This window comes from Nylanderia fulva, unplaced genomic scaffold (genome assembly GCF_048542155.1).
Source record: "Nylanderia fulva isolate GAGA-0341 unplaced genomic scaffold, ASM4854215v1 Scaffold990, whole genome shotgun sequence".
Taxonomy (NCBI): Eukaryota; Metazoa; Arthropoda; class Insecta; order Hymenoptera; family Formicidae; genus Nylanderia; species Nylanderia fulva.
Window position 1 is genome coordinate 7,088 of NW_028191124.1, and position 26,604 is coordinate 33,691.

Consider the following 26,604-nt stretch of genomic DNA (forward strand, 5'->3'; position numbering starts at 1 on the left):
TGAAACGTTTACATGCAACGGTAATAAAAGGTTCCGTAAACGTCTCAAATTAACGTTTTATTAGTGTCAGTTCGTAGAACGTACCAGAAACGTTGCTTTTCCACATTAAATTTGACAATTCGGAACGTCACAAATGAAACGTTTTGTAACGTTCAAGTAACATTTCGTATGAAACGTTTTCTTTGCAACTTTATAAACGTTACTTTAATGGTAGCATTTACTATGTTTCTAAAACATTCATTTCGCTACGTACTTGAAACGTTTCATTCAAAACGTAAACTTTGAAAAACGTTTCACTACTCCGCATTAACGTTATAAATGCGACATTATTAAAAGATTTAATTTTGCAGCCTCGTAAAGTGAACTCGCAATTTATCGTTGATAAATGATCATAACTTTTTAACAAATTGCAATTTTACAACAAATAAGTCTCAAAATATTACTCCTATTATTATAATTGTTCGATTGCGACCGCTGGCGGCCTCCGCGCGTATCAGAAAGTAAATAAGGGACATATTGATGAACGCGGCAAATGTCGCGCGTTGCAAGCGGTTGCCACTCACCGATTCGCTTTTTTGTTTCGCGCGTTATGATTGGTCGCTTGAGTTGCGACAACGCGCGATGTGCTTGTTTGTGCCGAGCAGTCGAGGGGATTTACCGCGTAGTGTGCGAACGTGTCTTTTCGTATAATTGATTGTGCCGATTGATTTGTGCAGTAATAAAGTTCTCAAGAATAATAGTGTTTTTGACGTGATCGAATCCAAAATCTGGCTAACTTGGGTTGGATTCCTGGGTTATATTGCCCTCCCGCAAGGACGCTTCCTGCATATATAATTAACGCCCGGATAAGCGTATATTTCTTATTAATTGATTTTTTTCTAACAATTGTTAGAAAAAAAAATCAATGACGTCGCACACTCAAACTTCTGTTGCTGAGGGAAATCAGCATCAGTTACATGAGGTAAGTAACAAACTTATTTACAGGGTTGGGAAGTAACGAGTTACTTGTAACGAAGTTACAGTTACAGTTACCTTTTTTCGGTAACTATAACTTAACTTCGTTACTTTTCTCCATCTGTAACTGTAACTGTAACTTAGTTACATTTTTTTAGTAACTAGTAACTATTTTAACAGTTACTTTATGAGTTACTTTTTTTGGAAACATGCGCTAAAAGTATCGTTCAAATATGGTAGCCATTATATTGTTATTAAATTCTGATAACAGTAACATATGAATCTTCATATGATTTAATCTTTTACCTACAATTCTCATATATATTTAGTGTACATAAAATAATACAACACATAATTAAGATCGACCAATCACAGTCAAGTATTTAAAAAAATTCTTAAATGTAATAATTGATCGATTTGCTTGCGACTTTGCGATTACCATTTAGTAAGTTACTAACTATTGTTACTGTTGTATATAAAGGTCATTCCCCAAGGAGAACAGAAGGTCAAAATTGTCAATTTAACATCATATTGATTAAATATTGACCAAAAAATGACATAAATTTAATCAATATAACATCAAATTGACATCATTTTGATTTTTCTGTTTTCATTGAGTTATACATTGATGGTAATTGCAAAATCGCAAAAAAATCAATCACTATTTCATTAAAAAATTTTTTTAAATACTTGACTGTGATTGTGCATAAAATGTAAGCTCCTTATATTTAAAATAATGTATAATTATTTTTAAAAAGTAACTGAAAAGTAACGACTCGTTACTTTTTGAGTAACTATAACTGTAACGAGTTATTTTTTAAAATCGGTAACTTGTAACTGTAACTAATTACTTTTTCAATGAAATAACTGTAACTGTAACTAGTTACTTTTACAAAGTAACTTTCCCAACCCTGCTTATTTATAACCTATACTAACCTAAAAAGTAATTAATATTATACGTTTTAGAAAACTTTACTGTTCCAAGTGAACACTCGCACAAGCGGATTAGAAGTAGAAAAAAATATGAGAAAAAAAAATAAATGCTTTGTGTCCAAAAGACATATGCGTCGAATAGTCAGAAAAGAATTATTAGAAACTTTGTTGATAAATCACAAATTAATTAAAATACATGATAAATCACAAAGTAAAACTGCATTCCAGTTAGCAACGCAAAAAGGAAATAGAAATGAAATAAATATTGAACAATTTGCACAGACCGAAAATCAATGTACTGCAGCATTTCCAACAGAAATAGATGAGGCAGAATCTATAAGATATATTGAAACGCTCCTCGATGATGATTTTCAATTACATAAATGTAACGTAGAATTTGACGATAAAGTTTCATCAGTGACTGAAGAGTTTGTACTTGATACTACTAAACAATGGGTTCTGAAGTATAGACATTTATTAAGCCAACGGGCCATTAACGATTTGTTGCAAATTTTACGAGTGCCATATCCAAAGTTTCCTGCAGACTCGCGTATTCTTTTAAAAACACCAAATTCGTGCCCCTATGAAATAATTAATATGCCCCCCGGTTTCTATTGTCACATCGATATAGAGAATACAATTCGTAGACTCATCAATGACAGTATTAATATGCAAAATTTCTTATTACAAAATTCAGAACCAGTATTACCCATTAGTATAAACATAGACGGAATACCGATTTCAAACAGTTCAAAAAGTCAATTTTGGCCAATTTTGATTTCTCTAGATGTAGATTCAATTAGTCAAAATGCGTCAAAACCTTTTGTAGCTGGAATTTACCACGGGCACTCAAAACCAGCTGATGTTAATCAATTTTTAAGTAAATTTGTTACAGAATTTAAACATTTGCAAGATAATGGATTTCATGGATGGTTTAACACATGTAATAAAACTGTTAAAATAAAGGTCAGTAAATTACTTTGCGATGCTCCAGCTAAATCATTCGTTTTATGTACGAAAGGTCACACTGGATTTTACAGTTGCACTAAATGTACTCAAAGTGGTACCTTTATTAATAACCGACTAGCTTTTCCAGATACCAATGTAGACTTACGAACTGATGCAAGTTTTAAAAATAAATTAGATGATGAATTTCATAAAGGTACAACTCCTCTTAAAAATATTAACATTGGGTTAGTTTTACAAGTACCCCTTGATGGTATGCATCTGGTATTTCTCGGTGTAATGAAAAAACTGATAATGTTTTGGGTACGAGGACCAAAAAACATTCGTTTTATTGATGATGAGAAAAAAGCCATTAACGATCAAATATTATTTTTAAAGAATTATGTACCTAAAGACTTTGGCCGCTTACCAAGAAGCTTAGATGACATAGAGTACTTTAAAGCTGCTGAACTAAGACAATTTTTGTTGTACATTGGACCGATCGTTTTACAAAATATGAGAAACAAGAACATGTATACACATTTTATGACATTATCATGCGCTATTCGCATTTTATGTAGTCCTGCATTATATTCAGTTTATAATGATTATGCTTTGCAACTTATTCAGTATTTTGTTCAAAAATATTCAGTTCTTTATGGTCCTGAGTTTATCAATCATAACGTACACGGCCTCATTCATTTACCTGCAGACTGCTTGTTGCACGGTCCACTAGATACATTTAGTTGTTTCAAATATGAAAATTTTCTGTACGAAATAAAACGAAAAATTAAAACAACAAAACACCCCTTACAACAAATTTGTAACAGACTAAAGGAAGAAGAGCAGAAAAAGAAACAAGACGACAAGACTTATCCGATTTTACATCAACAAAGTAAAGTGCAAATTATTGATAAGGAAAGATGTATATTCTACAAAAAAGTGGATTTTGGAAAATATGAATTCAGCACAGAAAATAAAGAAAATTGCGTCATGCTTAGGGACAAGTCTGTACTATGCGTAGACGGTATTTTCCAAAACACTAACACACTGGAAATGTTCATAACGGGAAGAAAATTTACAGAATCAGCAACGTTTTTTAAGTTACCCTGTTCTTCTGAACTATTTAATGTAAAACAAGTACAAAATATTTCTGAAGATACGTATACTGTTAATATTAGCGAAATTCAAGCAAAATGTGTAAAATTTCTACACAAAAATAAGTTTATAATTATGCCATTAATTCATACACAATAATAATAACAAATATTTAATAGTAATATTTAATAATAGTAATTATAATAATAATATTTAATAATTAATTAATAATTACACAAAAGGATCTCTGCCATTTAATTTTAATTAATATATAATACATCAATGTAAAACCAGTAAATAATTTATACTTATTTGAATTTAAATTTTAATATAAAATTGAATAAATATAATTATATGGTACAATAAGAAGGTACTTTCACATTTTGCATTTACTTATTCTGATATTTTTATTCATTTTTATTACAAATGAAATTTGTGTTATTTCAGTTTCTTTGGTCTGTAGTCGAATTTGCAGAGAATTCCGAAGAAACGACTGCAGTAGAAGTCGTTCCGACAACATGGGTAACAATTTTAAACAACGAAATTACATGCAAATGGCCTGAGAAAAACATCCGCAGAGCAATCAAGAAACGAACAGCCCCATTAAGTTCTTGGGAAACTTGGAATATAAGAAACATCTGTTTGCAAACTGGTAATCTTTATTGTTATTAATATTACTATTTTTATTTCAAAAGACTAATAAATATATGTAACGAATTCATACAATTTTGTACACAGCATTAATATATATATATATATATATATATATATATATATATATTAATGCTGTGTATTGCAGGTGATCACCCGGACACCTTGTATATACATATTATATATATTTGTACACAGCATTAATATATATATATATATATATATATATATATATATTAATGCTGTGTACAAATATATATAATATGTATATACAGGGTGTCCGGGTGATTACCTGCAATACTTTGGGAGGTTATTCGCTATTATTATTGTTGTTCAATATGAATAATGATAATAATAGCTCTTACTATTAATTATTTTCCTTTTTTAATTATTTGTGTCATTGTGAACTTGTGTGTGATAAACCTTTATATATACACTCAGTGTGCACTAGTGCACCCGATCGAATTCGCTATATGTCGAAATTAAAGTCCTGAGCCATTTTGTTTATCTGAGTTTTCTGAGGTTTCATATATGTATATATATATATATATATATATATATATATAAATAATTTTGATTGACAGATGAATACCAGACTGCCATAGATTTCGCAATAAGAAAAACAAAAACTGATACAGATATATCAGTGCTAGAAACTGGCCGAAACAAAAGGAAAGTAAAAAAGAAGAGCCAAAATGATTACACGAGTGACTTCAGCGATAATTCCCAAAGTCATAGAATGACACCACCTCCGATGCTGTCTAGCGTATTTGGTACGTTAGTAGTGCATTATTAATAGAACTAAATTAAGGTAGTGCATTACGTTACTAATAGAATTGAATTCAGGAATTTAATTTTAATTTGTAAGGGGATACAGTCAGGATTTTTCATACTTTTTGTTTGCACATTTTATTATATATAGACACACTTTACTATGCCATAATATATAGTCACAAACAATTTTGAATTTTTAAACCACTGAAAACATCTAGAAAAATGAAAATATGCCGTTTATAACCACGAATATCAATTCCGGCACAATTTTATACATTTTTACTTCACTATTTTTTCCAACACTTCTGGCTATGTGATGATGCAAACATAAGCCATTACAAATTTGTAGACACTTTAAAGTACTTAAAAAGTATGTAACAAAAATAAAAAAATCGACATTATCTAAACACCTGTACCTTAATTTTAGAAATTTGATCTTTAAAATTGTTCGCGAATCGCGAATTTCAATCATTCCATTTTAATCTACATAAGCAGAGATGATTGAGCAAAAAGTAATAAGAAAATTAATACACACTCTTATTTCTTGTAACATATTACGGTTTAAAAATAGTAAACTAAATTTTTTAAATATATAAATAAGAAAGTAAAAATGTATAATATAAATTCTCCTATATAAAATAAAAATAATATAAATATTATATTTTTTGTAATCAAATAATTCTAATTTTGTTAAGTGTTGGTTCAAAATATGTTTACGTAATACATAAATAGCCTTTATTCAGTCTTACAAGTGAATACAGAAGTAAATATTTTTGCAACGATTAGATGAATCTTTTTATTAAATATTTATTTTTCAGATCCTGCAATCGAACGTAGACGATCAAGTGAAGTTCTACAGACTGCAAGAAATCTGCCAGCAAATATTGACAACATTCTTCCAACCGTCAATAAAAAAATAAATGGTAATATAGGTGATATAGGTTAGTATTTTTTAATGTTTATAAATAGAAATGTTAATGTTTTGTCTTGAGTACTTATTAATTTTGTATTTATTTAGATTCAAACAATAACGATAATAAAGAAAATCAGATAGATCAAACGGATGATATAGGGGTTTTGAATCGTAACAATAATATAAACAATACTGTGGATCTTGAAACCTGCTCAACAGAGGGTATGTGAACGTATATATATGTATATATTTAACATTCACATACACGTATTTATTGATCGTAGTATATCTACGGTAAATAACAAATACTATTTTCATATATCAAGACTTACTTTCCGAAGTTACATTTTTATAATATAAAATATATTTTAATTCTACAGATTTAGGTCCGCAAAATATTGCTGGAAACGCATCTCTAACTCCGACAAGAAATAACTTATTCGCACAAAACGTAATCTTTGAAGATTTTCCATCAGGTTATCAATATCATTTATTAATATTTATTGTTATTTTATTACTTAAACAACTACACAACAGCAACAATAATAACAATTATGTAATAATATTTAATTGTAATTTTACAGATAGCCAGAATATAATCAAGATTTTAGAGAACACGATAGAGATTAAAACGCTATTAAGACAACAAAATGAATTTTTTGAGCAATTAAAACAAAAAAACGACGAACCAGTAATATTTGCAGCAGCAGGTCCAAGATTTAATAATTTTTCGACTATCCCTACAAAACCATTTAAAAAGCATCGAAAATTGCTGCAGTATGACACTTCATTGAAGAATGATGAAGATGGAAAAAAACAACTGGTGATAATATATACACTATCCGTCAATGATTCGTTCCTCTAGGAAATAGAGCGCTATAGATTCTTTATAGTTTATCTATATATAGCATCGTCTTATTTATTTTCTAGGAGGAATGGGAAGGAATCATTGACGGGTGTAGTGTACATTCCTCACTTACTTATTTATACAATTAAAATATAATTGCATCGTATATTTAATTAGACATGTAAATTATAAAAGATTGAAAAATGTTTCGACATTATTTATGTATGAAAAATGTAGTATGTCGTTATAATTGTAATAATTATATGCTTCAGGAAACATTTTTCTATTTGCTTGGAGGAGACTCACCCCAAGATCAAATAAAACATAGCTTGGAAAAAATGTTTTCCAATAAATTGGCTATGAAATGTTCATGGAAAGGCCAGAAAGGAAACTTTGCTATAAATTCACTTCTGCTAATAGATATCATAAAAAGTAAGACTTTCTGCATTGACCTAACTTGAAACAAAATTATATAAATCAATTTATTAATCTTTAATTTTTTCTTGCGTTTTATAGAGGCTGCTCGAAAGCATTATCCGATGTTAACGGATAGACATTATGTAAATTATGTTTCCGCCTGGCTTAAATATGCCAAAACACGTTATGATAGAGAGCAGGTACTTTTTTCATTTTACTTAAATGAATTACTATTTTTATACAGCTGAATTGATTTTGTGTCTTTTTTCTTGTCTTAGGCAAAAGCACTTAGAAATCAGATCGGATAAGGAAATGTACATGAACTCATATGGCGTTCAGCCGACCCTGCAAATGCATTAATAGTGCAATATTAAAATATAATAATATTTATTTTATAAATTAGAATAAATATCTTAAAAATACATATAAATATATAATAATATATCTTAATATAATTAATGTTTTAATTTTTTTATTTTATCAAAATATTGTTGTATATGTGTATACAAATAAATATGTAATTAATATGCAAATAATTTTTGTTTTTCACTGATCGTATTATTACACATGTAACGAATATATAAAGTTAATTTGCAACGAATGTATAAGGCACAGTCTAAAATGAGTCATTAATTGTTGATCAGATGTGTCCTAATAAGTCGTAAGTCATAATTATGACTCATTTTAGACTGTGCCTTATACATTCGTTACAAAAACGTTGCAAATTAACCATGAAGCGGAAAATAAGTTCCTGGAACGTTGTATAAAGAACGTTGTATAAACGTTGTTTTTAGAATTAAAGTTTGTAACGTTTCCCTAACGTTTCATGCAAGTTTTACAAATGTCGCAAAAACGTTGTAAATGCGACGTCGCACATATAAGGTTTCTCAAACGTCTAAAACGCGTTACAAGTTCGACGTCGCATATGTAAGGTAATTGAATCGGGACATTTCTGGTTCCTGAAACGTTGCCAAAAGGTTAATACAACAAAACGTAAAACGTCGCACGGCTATATTGCAATGTTACAAAAACGTTTTTGCAACAAAATATTGTTTAGCGGGTATGCTATGCTTGCTATTAAGGTTTCAAACATCTTCATTCATCTTCTCCTGTTTAAAATCCTGTTTAAATAACCTTTCTCCTACGCTCTATGTCATCTTTATTGCTATCGTTGCCTTTCTCATCTTCTCTATTATGTGTTTCTATGATCCTCCATTTTTTTACATATTTTATTTTTTTTTTACAGCATATAATTTGTATATTATTGCAAAACTGAAATTTTATATTTTGATCTATGTATTATTATATATATACATGAGCAAATAAATATTTTTATTAATATTATGTTTTACATCTGTTGATACTCACTGTATCTGCTTTACTTTAAAACGTTAATTAAATTTTATTCCTCTATTTGTTAAATTATCATCTTAAATATAATTTTTATATATTACAATTGTAAATCTAGAAACTTATGTATATTTTAATGTATATTATTTATATCATGAATATAAACAAATATTCTTATCAATATTATAATTTATACCTTACTATTATATATATGTTAAATTCTTTATTTAAAATTTAATACTTTTTATAAAAAATTAATTTTTTTAACATTCTGATTTTAATTGTATATAACATGCACATATAAAGTTTGTACCATTATATTTTTTTTTTCTATTAATTTTACAAATACTACAATATCATGTGTTATAAATATTTAATTAAATAATATTTAATATAATTTTAAATTAATTTATGTTTAATTTTAAAATACTTTTGTTATTTTCTTTTAGATATTTTTATATTAAATATTGAATTCTAACTTATTGTTTCAATAATTTTTCTTGTCATATATGTACAAAATAAATTATTTTCTATTATTTTATTTGACAATTACTTTTGTAAAAGTAATTCGACAATTACTATTGTAAAAATGCATCCTCAGAGTTATGCTTGAAGAAATATGGAATAATCCATTTTCAAAAAGCATTTTTCATCACAGAATGCACTTTCGAAGAAATAAAAATATATAAAACATATTATATTATAATATATTAAAATTTATATCTGTTTGTAATGATAAATATATCATTACAATGTTTGTAATTGTAAATATATAACATATAATATAAAATTAAAAAATTGTAAATATGTATATATAATATAAAATTTACTATTATAATTTATTTAAAGTAATTATAATTTACACTGTAAAATACCAGCATTCTTATTGAAATATTTCTGTATATACATAATTTTTAACCAATCTACTTTGTTTTTCTTGTCCTAAATAAATTTCTAATGATTCCCAAGACCTAACTCGTGAAAATGCAACATAAAGTTGTCCATGACTAAAAACATCTTTTCTTAAATCGATTGCAATTTTATCAAATGTTTGTCCTTGTGATTTATTTATGGTCATAGCAAAAGCTAATTTAATTGGAAATTGTCTTCTTTTAAATACAAATGGGTAAACATCTTCACAGTATAAAGTTATACGATTTAAAAAGATAATTTCTCCTCTTTTATCACCAGTCAGAATTTCACATTTTAACAAATTATTTCCTAATTCTAAAATTAATAATCTTGTTCCATTACACAAACCTTCGCTGATATTCAGATTTCTAATCAACATGATAATTGTATATTTTCTTAATCGGAGTTCATAAGGTGGAAGATTTGTTGGATTTAAAGTATTTAAATATTCTGTTAAAATAGCTTCATTAATATCATTATTATCATTAGTAGTTTCAGTGGTATCTATACTTGTGTATACTCTTTCTGTTGATTCATCAAGTAAATTTACAACTTGTTTGTTTAATTTATCCACATCAACATTTCTTGCAGAAAGTATAACACGTTTTGCTGCAAGTCTATACTGATTGTGTTTGATTATTTCTTCGTATGTATCTTTCGTTATATTTGCATTTAAATTTGCTACACATCTTAATGGAATTTCAATATTATTAGACTGATCATTTAGAGAACCATTACCCAAATCTAATAAAAATTGAGCAAATTCCTGTTCATGTGGTAAAATACGCATATTTTCTGTTAATGAAAAAATTTTGAAATATTGCCATAATGAACTGAATTTAATTGATAAATTTACAGTTTCAGAACGTGTGGCATTTTGTTTTACTGGCAATAATTGTCTGAAATCTCCACCAAAAATAACAATTTTTCCTCCAAATGGTATATCATTATGCATTAAATCTTGTAAGAGACAATTCATTACTTCAAGAGCATATCGCGGTGCCATTGGTGCTTCATCCCAAATAAAAACATCTGTTTTTTTTAAATAATCAGCTTCTTTGGATTGAACTTTTATATTCGATGTTGAATCATTAAAAAGAGGTACGGGCAAACCTAAAGTTTTATGTGCTGTTCTTCCATTTGGTAGTAATGTTGCAGCGATACCAGTGAAAGCCATTGTATTAACAACTTTGCCTTGAGATTTGAGTAAATAGTATAATGTTGTGTAAACAAAAGTTTTACCTGAACCTCCTGGACCGTCAATGTATAAGCATTTTTTTTGTTGACTGTTAGTTTTTGTTAAAAGAGTTAAAACATAATCAACAACATTTTTTTGACCATAATTTAACTGGCTATACTGTTGCTGACCACATAAAGCTTCTCTTTGCAATTGTTCTGCATCTTCTTCTTCATATTTTATCTTTATTTGTTCCATTTCTGGAAATTGCTTAAGTTTCCAACTTTCTTTGCGAAGTAATTGATTGATTTGAGCATAAGCTTTTTTTATTCCAATGACTCGTCCAAATCGTCGTATGTAATCTTCGGACATTGCAACTTGAAATTCATTCCATAATTCTTTTGGATGCAATGGTTGGCAATGCATTAGTATTCGAACAAAAAGATACCTAAGTTGTCTTGGCATCATCCATATAGAAGCTTTGCTAATTGCACGTTTCCATTCATCATCATCTTCAATTAAACCCAAAGCCAAACATGCAGAAGTAAATGTTTGATGTAATACACCATTAACTGTTTTTAAAGCATTATAACTTGTTGCTCCTTTAATATTCAATAAAAGAATACGTAAATGGAATAATTCAATTTCAGTTGGACTAACTGAGTACATTCGTCCAATACAATTAAATTTACTCTGACGTTTTTCCCAACGACTAATTTGTTTTCCATCAAGAATTACTTTCTTGAACACGTAATATAAAGGTATATCTGTATATACATATTGGTGTGCATCAACATCTCGTTTATTTAATTCAAAATAATCCATTAACATTGTTATACGTTCTAAAGCAGATTGTAAATCTTGTTCATTTAAATGATCAGAGATAATTACATTTTGTTCACTTGGCAAATGTACAGGTAAACGAATGATGGCATGACTTTTTTCTTGCAATATTTTATTTACAATACGCCAATAAGCTTCAACTGGTCCTACATAACGTGCTTCAATAAAATCTTTGATTTCGTCATGAACAATTTCCATATTATTCACATCTTCTTCTATAACTACAGATGCTGCATCGTGACCTTTGTAAATATATTTATATAAATACTTTACTGACTTGATACTTGAAACAACTTCAACATTAATATGACAATTAAAAATTGTTGATAATATTGGACAGTAAGGAACAACAAATCGATTATCTACTACAAATCCTCCAGGTTTCTCATACAAAATGCTAGTGTCTCTTCGACGGTATTGTGGATAACCATTTTCATCCATAGTTGTTTCCTCGTGAAAAGATTTTGGAAAATGCTTTGAACATTTTCCATTTACCATACACCAATTACCACATGGTCCATGAATCATATTTTTCATGACAATTTCATGCAAATTTTGATCAATAGCAGGATCCGGAATTTCAGCAGAAATATACTTATCAACGGTTTCCGAATTAATAATTTTGCATTGTTGTTTTAAAGTTACTAATATATGCACATGCGGCAAACCACGTTTCTGAAATTCGATTACATAAACGAATGCTTTTACTTCACCAAAAAATTTTTGTCGAACAATCAAATCTATCAAATAATTTTTTTTTTATATCAAATACTCTAGCACAAATATCAGGTCTATCAGCAGGTTGTTGATTTGAAAGTAAATTTTCTTTAATTTCGAGCCAATTTGGATTACAAGTCATTGTAATAAAAACATCTGGTTTACCATATTTACGAACAATAGCCATCGCATCTTGATAATTTTGCATCATATTTCGAGGTGAACCAATAAATGTTGATGGAAGTATCATTATTCGTCCAACACGAGCATTAGCATCAGTCGCTTTTTTTTCTAAATAATCGATTAGTCCCTGATGCTTTTCCACTCTCAACTGTTTTTGATTTTCTTTACACCAGTTAATTCTGTCTTTTTCTATTTTTACATAATTGTCAACAAGCCATTGTTGAAATAATCGTTTACCCATTAAAAAAATATTAGTATTGTCACGAATAGCTATTCGATATTGAATGTACATAGATCTAGTTACACGTTTTCCATTAATTTGTTTAATATTATCGTGCCAACCTGGCGTACCATGTGGATAATACATTGGATAAATCCAAGGTTCAACGTTTGGATCCATTGTACTAACGTATTTTAAAGTTTTATCACGTTTGTTTCTAATTGTAACATAACAATCAGGAATATCTCCATCTGCAGTAGTTGAAAAAATTGCAGCAACTTCGTTAGTTCTTTGAATATTATATCTTCCGCGATCAATACCTGTTTTCTTATTTAAGAATGCCATTTTTAAATTAGGCACATTTAAACCTGAATTTTCTTGATTACAAACTTCTTCATGCATCATTTGATATGACTGAGCAAACATATTATTGCTGCGAATAATACCATCTAATGTATGTAATAACTCTTCATCAAGATTTGTATTTACATTTAAACGACATTCTGTAGCTTCGTTAGCGTCAAGAATGAAAAGCTGTCAATAACTTGATTGTTCTTGTGCAGCAGGATATAATGCAGTATTAATTTGATAATAAATTTGACCTTGAATTTTGAAGCAATAAGGACTTCGTCTTTGTGCATTAAAATTAACCAAGTTAGCATTAAAAGAGACAAAAGAAAATGCACTATTATAACTTCGCAGATTTTTAAAGAACTCTTTAGATTTTTTATGATTTCCAAAAAATAACTGTTGTAGTTCATCAGGAAATGGTGATAGAGATTCCAATATAACTTTTCCATGACTACAACAATCATTGAATGAATTACATTTATTATAAACTTTTTCAGCGTGAAAATGTTTTGCTTTACAATATTTGCACTCTACTTCCATTTTTCCTATGTAATGTTGATTTATATTATGATAATTTATGTTTTGAAATCCTTTATAATTGGCTCGACAATTTTGCATTTTTCTTTTATCTGTGATATTTTGTAATTGTATATTATCAATTTCGGAAAAATTATCATTTATATTTACTGAAATTAATTGACTTGAATCTGTAGTATTTTCAACACTTGTAAGTGTACTTTGTTCATGGTTGACAGTTTTTTTAATTATATTAACATTATCGTTATCAAGTTTTGAATTTGAAGTTATCAAAGAACTATTGCTCGATAACTTTGATATGCAGTTGTTAATTGTAGTAACAGAATTGCTCAAAGTCGACGTTGTAATAACACATTTTATTACTGATGAAGCAAGATAAATATTGTTTGTGACCAAAGGATTTTGCGATTTAGACACTGCAACTGATGAACTATTATTTAATAAATTTCTTGATTCACAAACTTTAGATGACTCAGCTATATTGTTTGTTGCATTTTCTTTTTTTCTCTCGCGGTATTTTTGTTGATTTAAAGCCTTTCGTTCTCTCTTTAATCGCTGAAATTCTTCTTCTTCCTCTCGAGTACGAATAGCTTTACGTTTACCCATTTTTAAATTATTTTAATTAAATCTTTTTTGTTAAATGTTTACACAGATCAATAAAATTTAAATATTATAAAATGTAACGAATATAAATGTATATACAAACAAAATATTTGTTTATATAAATTTTAAATTAATTTTTAGTTAATAAATTTGTAGTTAATAAATTAAATAACAGACTATTATATAATTTTATTAAATTTTATTTAAATGAAAATAGCACACTGATGATTTAAAATTAAATAAAATATTACATAAAATAACTGTTTTTATTTTACACAGTTGTTAAATTATAAATTTCAATATTGCACTTACATTAAATATCAATTTAATAATAAATAACTATAACACGATAATATTAATTTAACATTCAAATAAAAATTTAATTTAATTTTATATAGCGAATATAATTGTTATGTAACAAGTATATGTATAGTGTTCTTGATAATAAAATATTTAAATGTAAATCAAACATTCATTAATTTCTTACAAATTTCAAATATCAACAATTAAAATATCAAATAATACTTGTAGTGTTACAACTATAATGTCAAATATTTATGTCAAATTTTTATCTAAATTTTCACAATTATGTCCAATTGTCAAATTACAAAAGCTGGATTGGAGCTTTGTTTTAGCCAAAAAATATAAGTGGCTACCAAACCTGAAACAAAATATTTTTATTAGCTTATTTATTATTTACATATATTAGCTTATTTATTATTTATATATATTAGCTTATTTATTATTTATATATATTTGTCTTATTATGTGAAATATTTATTATTAATTCAAATAAAAAATAAAATAATACCTGAATATGCTATATTTTGCTCATATATATTCAGTTGGATCATATATATTCAACGATAAAAATCAAATATCAATCCACTGTAAAAAAAAATTAAAATTATATTAACACATAAAACTATTTAAAATTATTATTTTATCTTTAAAACAAATAAATTTTTATATTATCTATATGTATATGACAATGTATTTAATAGGTATATATTATATATTATCAATTGATATTATTTTGTATTTTCAGCAAATATTTTGGCAGTGATATCATTTCTTTTCAAGAATATAGTAACAAATATATTATATAAAAAATATATGAAATGGTAATACACATTTGATCTTAAGTGTAGTTATAAAGAAAATCTCAAAGTCAACTTTAAAATTTTAAATGAAAACCCACATTTTTATTTGATATTTTTCTATACCTTATCTCGAGAGCTTTTCAAAATATTACAAAAAAATATTTTTTTATTAAATACTTTTTTTAGTTATAATATTTTAAACAGTATTTTGACATAAATTACAAAATATCTCGTGAAATGTTTAATTTTGTGTAATTTTAACATTTTATATATACATAATATTATATACATCGTATACTTAATATTTTATGCACATGAGACAAATCAATTAATGTAAATAAAATATAGTTTTTTCTTTAAGACAACTATATATATATAATTTTATTGATCCCATCCTTTTTATACTATATCTTGTATAAATTTTATACAAACTAATTAATATAAATTTTACATAAATTTTTTAAAAACTACATACAATATTAAATTTATATAAAATTTATATACATTGTTCAATACTGGTTTTATATATATAAACTATACACGTACACACGCACGCACGCATGCACGCACGATTTGAAATGGAATACCTCATATATTTACATATAATATATATATATATATATATATATATATATATATATATATATATACAGGGTGTTCGGGAACTCCGGTGCCAACCGTTGAGGGGTTGTAGGGTAGGTGAAAATATGCAACTTTCATTAATAAACATGTGGTCTCCGACGACGCCTGTCGACGCCAGTAACTTTATTATTTTTCCTTCACAAAAGATGCTCGAAATGGCGACCTCCTAATTCAATGCAGGCATTACACCGCCGCACCATACTTTGCCGAACTCGTTCGAAAATGTCTGGTGTATGCTGGACGACCTCACAAGCATTGAAGATCCTCGCAGTCAGATCCTCTACTATTTCTACAGGAGTGGCGTACACTAGGCTCTTTACATGACCCCAAAGGAAAAAATCCAGAGAAGTCAAGTCTGGGGAGCGAGGTGGCCATGCAACTGAACCTCCTTTGCCTATCCAGCGACCAGGGTAGGTTTGATCAAGATAGTCCCGCACTGCTCGGGAGAAATGGGCCGGCGCACCATCGTGCTGATACCACATCTGATTACGTACAAACAACATCACATCTTCGATTAACTCAGGCAGGGTTTCGCGGAGGAACTGCAAGTAATTGTTCCCGTTCAGGCGAGGTGGCAACACGAACGGGCCGATCAATTGATCACCTAAGATTGCAGCCCAAATGTTTACAGAAAACCGTTGCTGATGGGTCCTGATGTGTTTCGCGTGAGGATTCTCGTCATTCCAAAGATGGCTGTTACGGCTGTTGAAGAGGCCATCCTTTGTGAATTGCGCTTCGTCAGAGAACAAAACCATGCTACCAAAATGTGGATTGTCTACGAGGCGATTAAGGTACCACTGACAGAAATTCACACGAAGCGGGAAGTCAGCTGGGCCCATTGCTTGCACCTTCTGTAGATGGTAGGGGTGTAATTGTTGTTCGTGTACAATTTTCCAGACAGTATTGTGGGCGACTCCCATAGCATGGCCGATGGCGCGAGTGCTAGTGGACGGTTCATTTTCAAATCTTTCCAGAATATCCTCCTCAAAATCAACGGTCCGGACAAGTCTTCTTGCTCCGGTGTCTAATCTGTTCACCGTCATCGTTCCCAGTTCCCGCAAGCGACGATCGATGGCTGCAAATGTTTTCCGACAGGGGTGTCGCCGATTAGGAAATCTCTCACGGTAGATCCTTTCAGCAAGTCTTGTATTGCAGCGAGCCTCACCGAACACAAGATGCATGTCTGTCATCTCCGCAAATGTAAACATGTCGATTTAATTTCCGAAACAAAACGCTGAACTGAGATCAGTGTGGACTAGGCGTTCGCTGCTTTGCGTCGCAGAGATGCCAGTTTCGAGACGCTGCCACCACGAACACAAGGAAAGAGCCTCGTACGTGTGCGCAGGCGCCGCTGAGCGCGGAGCGCCATCTCTGCTTTGCAGTCGTGCATCGTTGACAGGCGTCGTCGGAGACTACATGTTTATTAATAAAAGTTGAATATTATATATATATATATATACTTTAAATATATTTAAATTTTCCAATACTCAGCATATGTATTTTAAAGTTATATATTTACATAATCAATTATTAGAATATAACAGTATTTATATTTTTAAATGCGATTTTGTATTTTCTTTAATGATCTTATGATATATTATATTTCAAAATAATTTACCTTATTGTTATTATATCTGTCACTTCATATATTATTGAAACAAATAATTTCTTTGCTGCTCGACGAGAAATTTTCAAGAATTTTTAAGAATTCTTTTAAGGTGTAACGATATCTATAACCTTTTAAGTTGTCACACACAATTAGAGTATGTAGTGTACCTACTATTTATTTTCAAATCAATTGCTACCAATCTTTAAAACTAAAAATTTATTGTGCAATAAGTTGACATGTTCAGTTGATATTACATTTGTCGTAGAATAAATTTTTCAAACGTATTAATTGGCTGTAGCATAGAAAAATTTTCGAATCTAGACATTTTATTGGTCCATCAGCACATGCATAATAAAATTCAACCAATCAAATTCTTTATACACTTACATTATATGTCATGCAAAAGTGTGTGCGGCGGCCTTTAATGCTATCGCACACAAATTGCATAAACTGCATATGCATAGCATAAGACCTTATGGACCAATGAACATCGAGCATGTGATTCAATGCTTGATGCTCATTGGTCCATAAGGTCTTATGCTATGCATATGCAGCTTATGTAATTTGTGTGCGATATCCTTTAGTCCTAATAACGATGGTTGCTATGTAACATTGTATCATGGTAATGTCATTACGCATATATTTTAACATGTACATCGCTACGTAATGATGGTAACATCATCGTTAAAAGTAACAGACATCGTATAATTCATTTAGTATTATTAATTGTGCATAAAATTGAAATATTATTATAATTATTATATAAATTTGATTCTTTGTGATTTATTAAACTAAACGGTAAATATATATGAAGTTATATGAATAATTTATTTATACTAATTACAATTATATAACTTATAATTAAATATGTGCTTAAATCTATCTTACAATTAAAATATTGTATACATATATTGTATATTTCGTCTTATAGTCACTTAATTATGATATTTCAAAAAAATTTTCGCTAAATATTTGTTACATATATTAATTACAACTTATATTAATTATTTACAACTTATATTAATTACAACTAAACATTTATATATTTGCTAATATAAACTATTACAAAAAATTATTTTACAATTATTTATATTCCAATTGATTTTTGTTAAAAATATTTATATTATTTGTCTTAATAATAATATATTCTTATAAATATATATTCTTACTATATAATATTAAATTTTAGTTGCTATTTATATTTTTATTTTAAAATTGCGTGTGTACGTTACATTGAAATATTTTTTATTTAAAAATTCTAGGATAAAGCTACAAAGAAAATGGATAGCGAATCAGACATTTATCGTGAGTTGTGTGATAATCCAACATTATATGTTTCACCAAGAGAACTTTTCGAAGTTATGTTACCTAATGATGGTACAGTGTAAGTTTTAAAAATTTTTTAATATTTAATTTTTTATTCATAAATTTTTTATTCATATTTATTACTTATTCTCACTATTTCAGTATTATCGTCAAATTTGTAAAATTCTGTCAGTTTAAGAATAAAACTATATAATAGTAGCATAAAATCATATAAATGTAATTGATGTATAAAAGATACATTTATTAAAAATTTTATTGAACTTTTAATTATTTTTTTATTTTTTTAATAAATATAAAATATTAATTGTTTATATATATATATTTTTTTAAGGTGTTTTATCAGTATGGTGGAACAAATCGACAGTACAATTGCTGTTAAAACTAAAAATGGTGAAGTTCAACGTTGTCGAGTAATTTTGACAAATAATAAAGACTGGAAGGTTCAAGTTACTATATGGGGCAATAACATAAATCGAGTTATACATAACTTTAAAACATCATTTGTAAGTTTTTATCACAAAATTAAAATCATTTTATTACAAATGTTTACAACATAAATTAAGACATTATTTTATATATTTGTTATTACATAAAATATTAACTGTTCTTAAAAAATCTTTTTATAAATAATTATAAAATGTAAAAATCAACATAATTTATAAATAATCTTACAATAAAATAAATAATTAATTTTATGATGTCAATTCTATAAAAAATTGAGATAAAATTATTAATAAAAATATTCTATAAAAAATGTTTTTTTTTAATAAAAATTATTAATAATAAAAATTAATAACAAAACTAAAATATGTGATATAATAAAAGGCCAACTTAACGAGCTTATATGCTATTAATTGAAAAATTTATTTATTAATTTACGTCATACTATACAAAAGTTGAGATAAACGTTTCGACTGTACGACAGTCTTTTTCAATATCCTAATAATATGTTAAAAAATTAATTTAGTCATATCGACCTTATTATAAATACAACAATTATGAGATTATATGACGAACGCAGTACAAAATTCATGTTTGTTGGCATGAGTTAGAGCGTCAGATGCTGTTATATTATGTAACGACATTTTTTGTCACGAACATAACACTTTTTTTATAAAAATTATTTCTTTTTACTTAACATAATCACAATGTGTACTTTTTTAAAAAACAAATCGATATCTTGTTTTTTAAAAAAGTACACATTGTGATTATGTTAAGTAAAAAGAAATAATTTTTTTAAAAAAAGTGTTATGTTCGTGACAAAAAATGTCGTTACATAATATAACAGCATCTGACGCTCTAACTCATGCCAACAAACATGAATTTTGTACTGCGTTCGTCATATAATCTCATAATTGTTGTATTTATAATAAGGTCGATATGACTAAATTAATTTTTTAACATATTATTAGGATATTGAAAAAGACTGTCGTACAGTCGAAACGTTTATCTCAACTTTTGTATAGTATGACGTAAATTAATAAATAAATTTTTCAATTAATAGCATATAAGCTCGTTAAGTTGGCCTTTTATTATATCACATATTTTAATTGTATACGAGCCGAAGTATAATTTATAAATTATATATAACAAAACTAAATTTTAACATTTAGAAATAATGTTAATTTACTGTTAGTAAAATATTACAAATAAAAAATCAATTTTATAATTTAAAAAAATTATTTACAATTGATCAATTAATTTTGATAACAAATTTTTTAATGTAAATTTGTTTTTATCTTGAATATAAAAAACTCATATAGGAAAGTTTAAGTTTTATAATAAATAATGTAAAATGACTTTACAAAACACATTTTTTGTTAAAAAATCATTTTCTAATTATAAGTTATAAATATTGTAAAAGAAATTGACTTTTGTTAAATATTTATCTCATTATTTATTTCATTATAAATAATTTTAAAATGTATGTATGTATGTATACATAAAAACATTTCTTATTACAATATTTATAACTTATAATTTTAGAAAATTCTTTTTTAGCAAATATGTTTCAAAGTCATCTTACAACAATTGTTGCAAAATTTAAACTTTTCTATTGATGAACATTTTTAATAATAAATTTCATAATTAATAAGTATTTTATAAAATTAATAATTATATTTTTTATATGTATATAGGTGGTACATGTATCCGGAGCTTTTTCTCAAAAACGTTATTCTAAGAGTTTAGGAAATGTCCCTATGGATTTAACTATCAAAGATTATACAGTTGTGAATGTCATTGGAAAAATTCGAGAATATGAGGAAACTAAAATTTATGAACCAGTTACTATTCAAAACATTTTAAATTCTAAAACTCAATATGGTAATTATACATATACTCTTTATTTGAAATTATATACGTATATATACATACATGAAGTTTGAATTAATATATTTCCACCAAGTTTTTTATTAATTTCACGATATAAAATCAAGTTTTTTTTATTAATTTTACAATATAATAAAAATTTTTCTCATAAAAATAAATTAATAAAAATTAATTTTTGGCAATAAAGTAACTATTTAAATTTCATCTATACCTGATAGAATCTTTTCAATTTATACACATACACACACACACGCACACGCACACGCGCGCGCACACACACACATACACGCACGCACACGCACACGCACACGTACTTACGAGTATGCGCGCGCGCGCGCGCACTTATACGCACACTTATACACACATATACATGTTTATATATATATATATAAACATGTGTATGTGTGTATAAGTGTGCGTGTGCGCGCGCGCATACTCGTAAGTACGTGTGCGTGTGATTTATTTAGTTACACCCTGTATATGTATATATATATATATATATATATATATATACTGGGTGTAACTAAATAAACATATATGACATATAATACCGAATTCTCTGGCCAATTTGGAAATCATTTTTCCTCAGCGAAAATGTTGAGAAGTCGATAATTTTCGAGTTAAAGCGATTGAAAAAAACGAGTTTCTCGCAAACTAAACTTTGTAGAGTTAAATGGTTAACATAATTATATTCTTCAGTTAATTTCAAGTGGAGTTTACTTTAATAAAATTTTAATTTAAAGCTTAGTTACAAAGATATATACCCATATAGCAAAAAATGTCACAGTGATGTCACAAAGACATTGCTCTGTGACGATAAAATATGTCAAAATAAAATCACAGTGATGTCATAGTGACGTGCGAATGTCCGCTTCGTAACAGATGTGATGTCATCATGACATCATTGTGATAAGAAATGGAATGTTATAGCGATGTAATTTATACAGATGTGATATCACTATGACATCATTGTGATAGGAATGGTATGTTACAGTGATGTAATTTATACAGATGTGATGTCATTATGACATCATTGTAATAGAAAATAGAATGTTATAGTGATATAATTTATACGTCATAAAAGAGTTTTATATAAGAGAGACAAAGATTGGTTTTAATACGAGTAAAAGTACCAATATTTAAAATTAAATTCATAGCAGTGCTATAGCAGTGCTAAAAGGAGAGATAAACGTTCAATACAAGTTTACCGAGCATTTATCTCTTTTTAGTGCTGCTATAAAATATGTTTTTCATTAATTTTAAAGATTATTACTTTTTACTCGTGTTACAATCAACCCTTGTCTCCTCTACGTTTTTCTTTCAAATAAATGTAATTTATTTAATTACATTTTTATTTTTTAAATAATACATATATACGTTTCAAAAAATATAAGCCATATTTTATCATCCGTATCGATACCGTGTGAAATTCGAGATTTGTTGCGGTTAGGAGAAAACTTCTGTCTGCCAGTATTTGACAAAGATAAAACCACCATAGAGTTGTTGAAAAATATAGAACAAAATATTTTTAAACTCCCTGTGGAAAAACGATCTGCAGTCAGAAATAGAGCCTTTCCCATAATAAATAAATTCCATATTTCCATGTCTGGAAAAGCTCACACAAAAAATAGTTTTTGTAAGGCTTACAAATTGACGGGTAAATTCATCCAAGATAATCCCGATATTTTATTTATGAAGGCGGATAAGGGTAATATCACGGTTGCGATGAACAGAGATATGTACATGGACAAAATGTGTGATTTGCTGGCTGACCGGGATACTTATACTGTTGTTAAAAAAGATCCGACTAGGAACCTAATTAATCAATTACACGGGATTTTAAATAGATGGAAAATGAAGAATTACATTTCTTCAACAACATATAAATCCCTGAACTGCACGGACGGGGTTTTACCGAGAGCGTATGGTCTGCCGAAGGTGCATAAACCGAATTGCCCTTTACGTGTCATCGTGTCATCTAGGAATACACCTCTTTATTACTTGGCAAAATTTTTACATAAGATAATACATAAGGCAATTCCGAAACCTGATTCGGCTATTTCTGATAGTTTCCAATTAGTGAACAAATTAAATGGTTTATGTGTGGATAGTGATGTGAAGCTAGTTTCACTAGATGTTGCATCATTGTTCACCAACGTACCATTGGATATGGCTATCGATAGTTTAATTAACAGATGGGGGTATATTGAAAAAGAGTGTATTATTCCACGAGATGAATTTTTATTGGCAATTCGTTTTATTATGAATTCGACTTATTTTATGTTTAATAATGTATGTTATCAACAGACTTTTGGCACGCCTATGGGTTCCCCTCTCTCACCGATCATTGCGGATATCACGTTGCAAGATTTGGAGAATAGAGCGATTGCTGCGATTCCAATGTCATTTCCATTTTATTTTAGATATGTTGACGATATCGCGTTGGCGGCCCCTCCCTCCATGCTTAAAATTGTTTTAAACACTTTCAATTCTTTCCATCCTAGATTGCAGTTCACCATGGAGGAGGGGGTTGACAACCGATTGAATTTTTTAGACGTCACTATTATTATAAATAATGGGAGCATTGAGTTTGATTTGTTTCATAAGCCGACGTATTCAGGCAGATATTTAAATTTTGAGTCGCAGCATCCTCTCTGCCATAAAAAAGGCACCATTATCAGCCTCATAGATAGAGTTTTTTGGCTATCTCATCCGAAATTCCATAAAGATAATTTTGAGTCTATGATTGGAGTTCTTTTGTCTAATAATTATCCTCTCAAATTGATATTTCAAACATTACAAGCGCGGTTAAAAAAGTTGTTCTTCCGGTACAATAATAAGTTGCATAACAATAGAGCAAATATATGCAATGACAAGATTCCAACGCAGAAAAAAGTTTCGTACTTTAATATTCCGTATATCAATAATGTATCGAAGAGAATCGAGGACATTACACGTGATTTGGATGTCATTCCATCCTATACAGCAATTAACAGTCTCCGTAAATTCATCAAAGTACACAAGGATAAGTTACCAAGGGAACTCCATAATAATGTAGTTTATAAAATTGATTGTATGGATTGTGATGCGTCGTATGTAGGGCAGACGGGTAGATTGTTGAAAACTAGGATGAAAGAACATCGCAGCAACATAAAAAGAAACGCGTCACAATTATCAGTCATATCGGAACATAGATTATTGAACCATGAATTTAATTGGGAGGATGTAAAAATCTTGGACGAGGAGCCTTTTTTAGGTAAACGTTTGATATCCGAAATGATCCACATAAAGCGTCAGAAGAATAGTTTAAATTTACATAGCGACACCGACAAATTAAACGAGAATTTTGATCTGTTAATCGAAAAATTTACCAAAATCTAGCTTTGTGACTATACATAACCGGATTTTTTCGTTAGACCTTTGACATGAGTGCCGATAAGTATTATTTGTTTTTATATTTATTTTCATATTTTATTTTTATATTTGTTTTTTTTGCGTATATATGTATCGACTGTGTCGAGGTAGAATACCGCACAGTCGTTAGAGTGATGTGTCACGTGTAGCATCGTCTTCTCTCTGTTTTTGCTGTCGGGGTGAGTGTTCTTCCCGGTTTTTAATTTATAATTCTTGTGGATCTTATACGTTTAATTTATACTATGTTGATTAGTGTTGGTAAGGGAGTCACTGCTCTGCTTCCTTCCTGACGATGGTCACCGTTAGGGAGACACTCCGACGGCCGGACGGTTTGAATAGGGAGGAGAATGATATTTAATTTATTTGCGGATTGTATGTATACGAGTTTTATAATTTTCTGATTGTACCGATTATCTTTTATTTTTGTTTCTTTGTATTTTGCAGCTACTGAAGAAGACCCGAAGTGGGTCGAAACGTTTAGAATTTAATAAATGAGTTTGATTTGAGATCTCATTTTAATTTATTAATTTTGTGCATGTCATCCGCACAGGCTCCGATTGCCGTCGAGAATTTATTTTTATTGTAACACAATAATTCGAGCCGAGATTAACAGTTTTTTATATTAAATAAGCCATATTATTATATATGTACGTGTGTGTGGGTGTGTAACTATCATTTAATACACATTCACGTTAAATCACATCATTTAATCATATTTAATAACTATATCACTAACATATATAATTAATACTTATAATAAATCATTTTTAAAGTAATTTTTAAATTCTAGTTATCACTTTATCAGAATTATGAAAAAAAATTGATACAATTGTTAGAAAACTTAAATGTGCATAACTTTTTAATATATAGGCATTAATAAAATAAACATAGTGATTGTTAATTTTTTATGCTACAGCTACGCATAAAAGTACTAAAATACTTAGAACTTTAAATTACTTTAATATTCAACTGTATATATTATTATAACTTTTCTCGTTTTATACTATATTTAAAAAATAATATTTAATAATTACTTTATTGCACTTACAACTATGCATATGTATTTAATACTGTAACCATTTAAATAATAAAATATATATATAATTACTGTGTATGAAATTAATACATTCAAAATAAAAAAAGTACATATGCAAAAATAAACTCTATAAAATCTATAAATAAACGTAATAATAATAAACTGTGCAATAAACGTAATAATAAACGTTCAAATATTTTATTTATTATATATTAAAATTATTATATTTAATAACCTGTCCTTTTCTTGTTTAGATCTCCTCATTTTCGCATCTCTTTTTTTGTTCTTCCTTTTTCCTAAAAAGAAATATGTGATTGTTATACATAGGTGCAATAAGTCAATTCTGCAATAAATATTCTATACAAAAATAACAATAAGTTCTTAAATGTTGTATTTAATTTAAAAAAACTAATACACGCAATAATGAACAGATAGTGCATGTGTTCACCCTCTTTAAAATCAGTTTCTTATAAAAATAAAAAGTTTGAGATAAGATGATAAAATAGTTAAATTGAGGTATATTATATATAACTTACAAATCTCGGTCAAATCTCTGCTTGGCTAAAATTAGCCATCTTGCAATTATATCCTCAACTTCCTTATTTGTTAAATTGGTTCTTGAAGTTCGCGCAGCATTTAACAACAAGTTTAAACAGATATGTGTGGTTATAGATTATATAAAAATTTAAAGCGACTTAATTTTATATATATATATGTA

At 28.1% G+C, this 26,604-nt stretch overlaps 2 protein-coding genes across 2 annotated transcripts; one reads left to right on the forward strand and one right to left on the reverse strand.

Moving 5' to 3' along the window:
* The first annotated feature begins 5,165 nt into the window (after window positions 1–5,165).
* LOC146719413 (uncharacterized) lies at window positions 5,166–7,949 on the forward strand. Its single transcript, XM_085490179.1, has 8 exons — window positions 5,166–5,354; window positions 6,174–6,296; window positions 6,374–6,490; window positions 6,649–6,744; window positions 6,853–7,091; window positions 7,388–7,547; window positions 7,632–7,732; window positions 7,811–7,949. The coding sequence occupies exons 1-8, from the start codon at window positions 5,321–5,323 to the stop codon at window positions 7,838–7,840; spliced, it is 900 nt and encodes a 299-aa protein (XP_085346305.1). The 5' UTR covers window positions 5,166–5,320; the 3' UTR covers window positions 7,841–7,949.
* Window positions 7,950–8,437: 488 nt separating this feature from the next.
* LOC146719414 (uncharacterized) lies at window positions 8,438–13,114 on the reverse strand. Its single transcript, XM_085490180.1, has 5 exons — window positions 13,019–13,114; window positions 12,587–12,862; window positions 10,651–12,489; window positions 10,315–10,560; window positions 8,438–8,491 (listed from the first exon to the last, which is right to left on the reverse strand). The coding sequence occupies exons 1-5, from the start codon at window positions 13,112–13,114 to the stop codon at window positions 8,438–8,440; spliced, it is 2,511 nt and encodes an 836-aa protein (XP_085346306.1).
* Between the last annotated feature and the right edge of the window lie 13,490 nt (window positions 13,115–26,604).

Bases quoted from the DNA above. Each gene is read 5' to 3' on its own strand.
- LOC146719413 (XM_085490179.1), top strand. From the start codon at position 5,321: ATGACACCACCTCCGATGCTGTCTAGCGTATTTG. The intron at 6,297-6,373 runs GTTAGTATTTTT...GTATTTATTTAG, and splicing joins TGGTAATATAGGTGATATAG to ATTCAAACAATAACGATAAT. The intron at 6,491-6,648 runs GTATGTGAACGT...TTAATTCTACAG, and splicing joins TGAAACCTGCTCAACAGAGG to ATTTAGGTCCGCAAAATATT.
- LOC146719414 (XM_085490180.1), bottom strand. From the start codon at position 13,114: ATGGATCCAAACGTTGAACCTTGGATTTATCCAATGTATTATCCACAT. The intron at 12,863-13,018 runs GTAACTAGATCT...AATCAAAAACAG, and splicing joins AACAAATTAATGGAAAACGT to TTGAGAGTGGAAAAGCATCA. The intron at 8,492-10,314 runs GTATACACAAGT...GCAACGTTTCAG, and splicing joins TTGATGAATCAACAGAAAGA to GAACCAGAAATGTCCCGATT.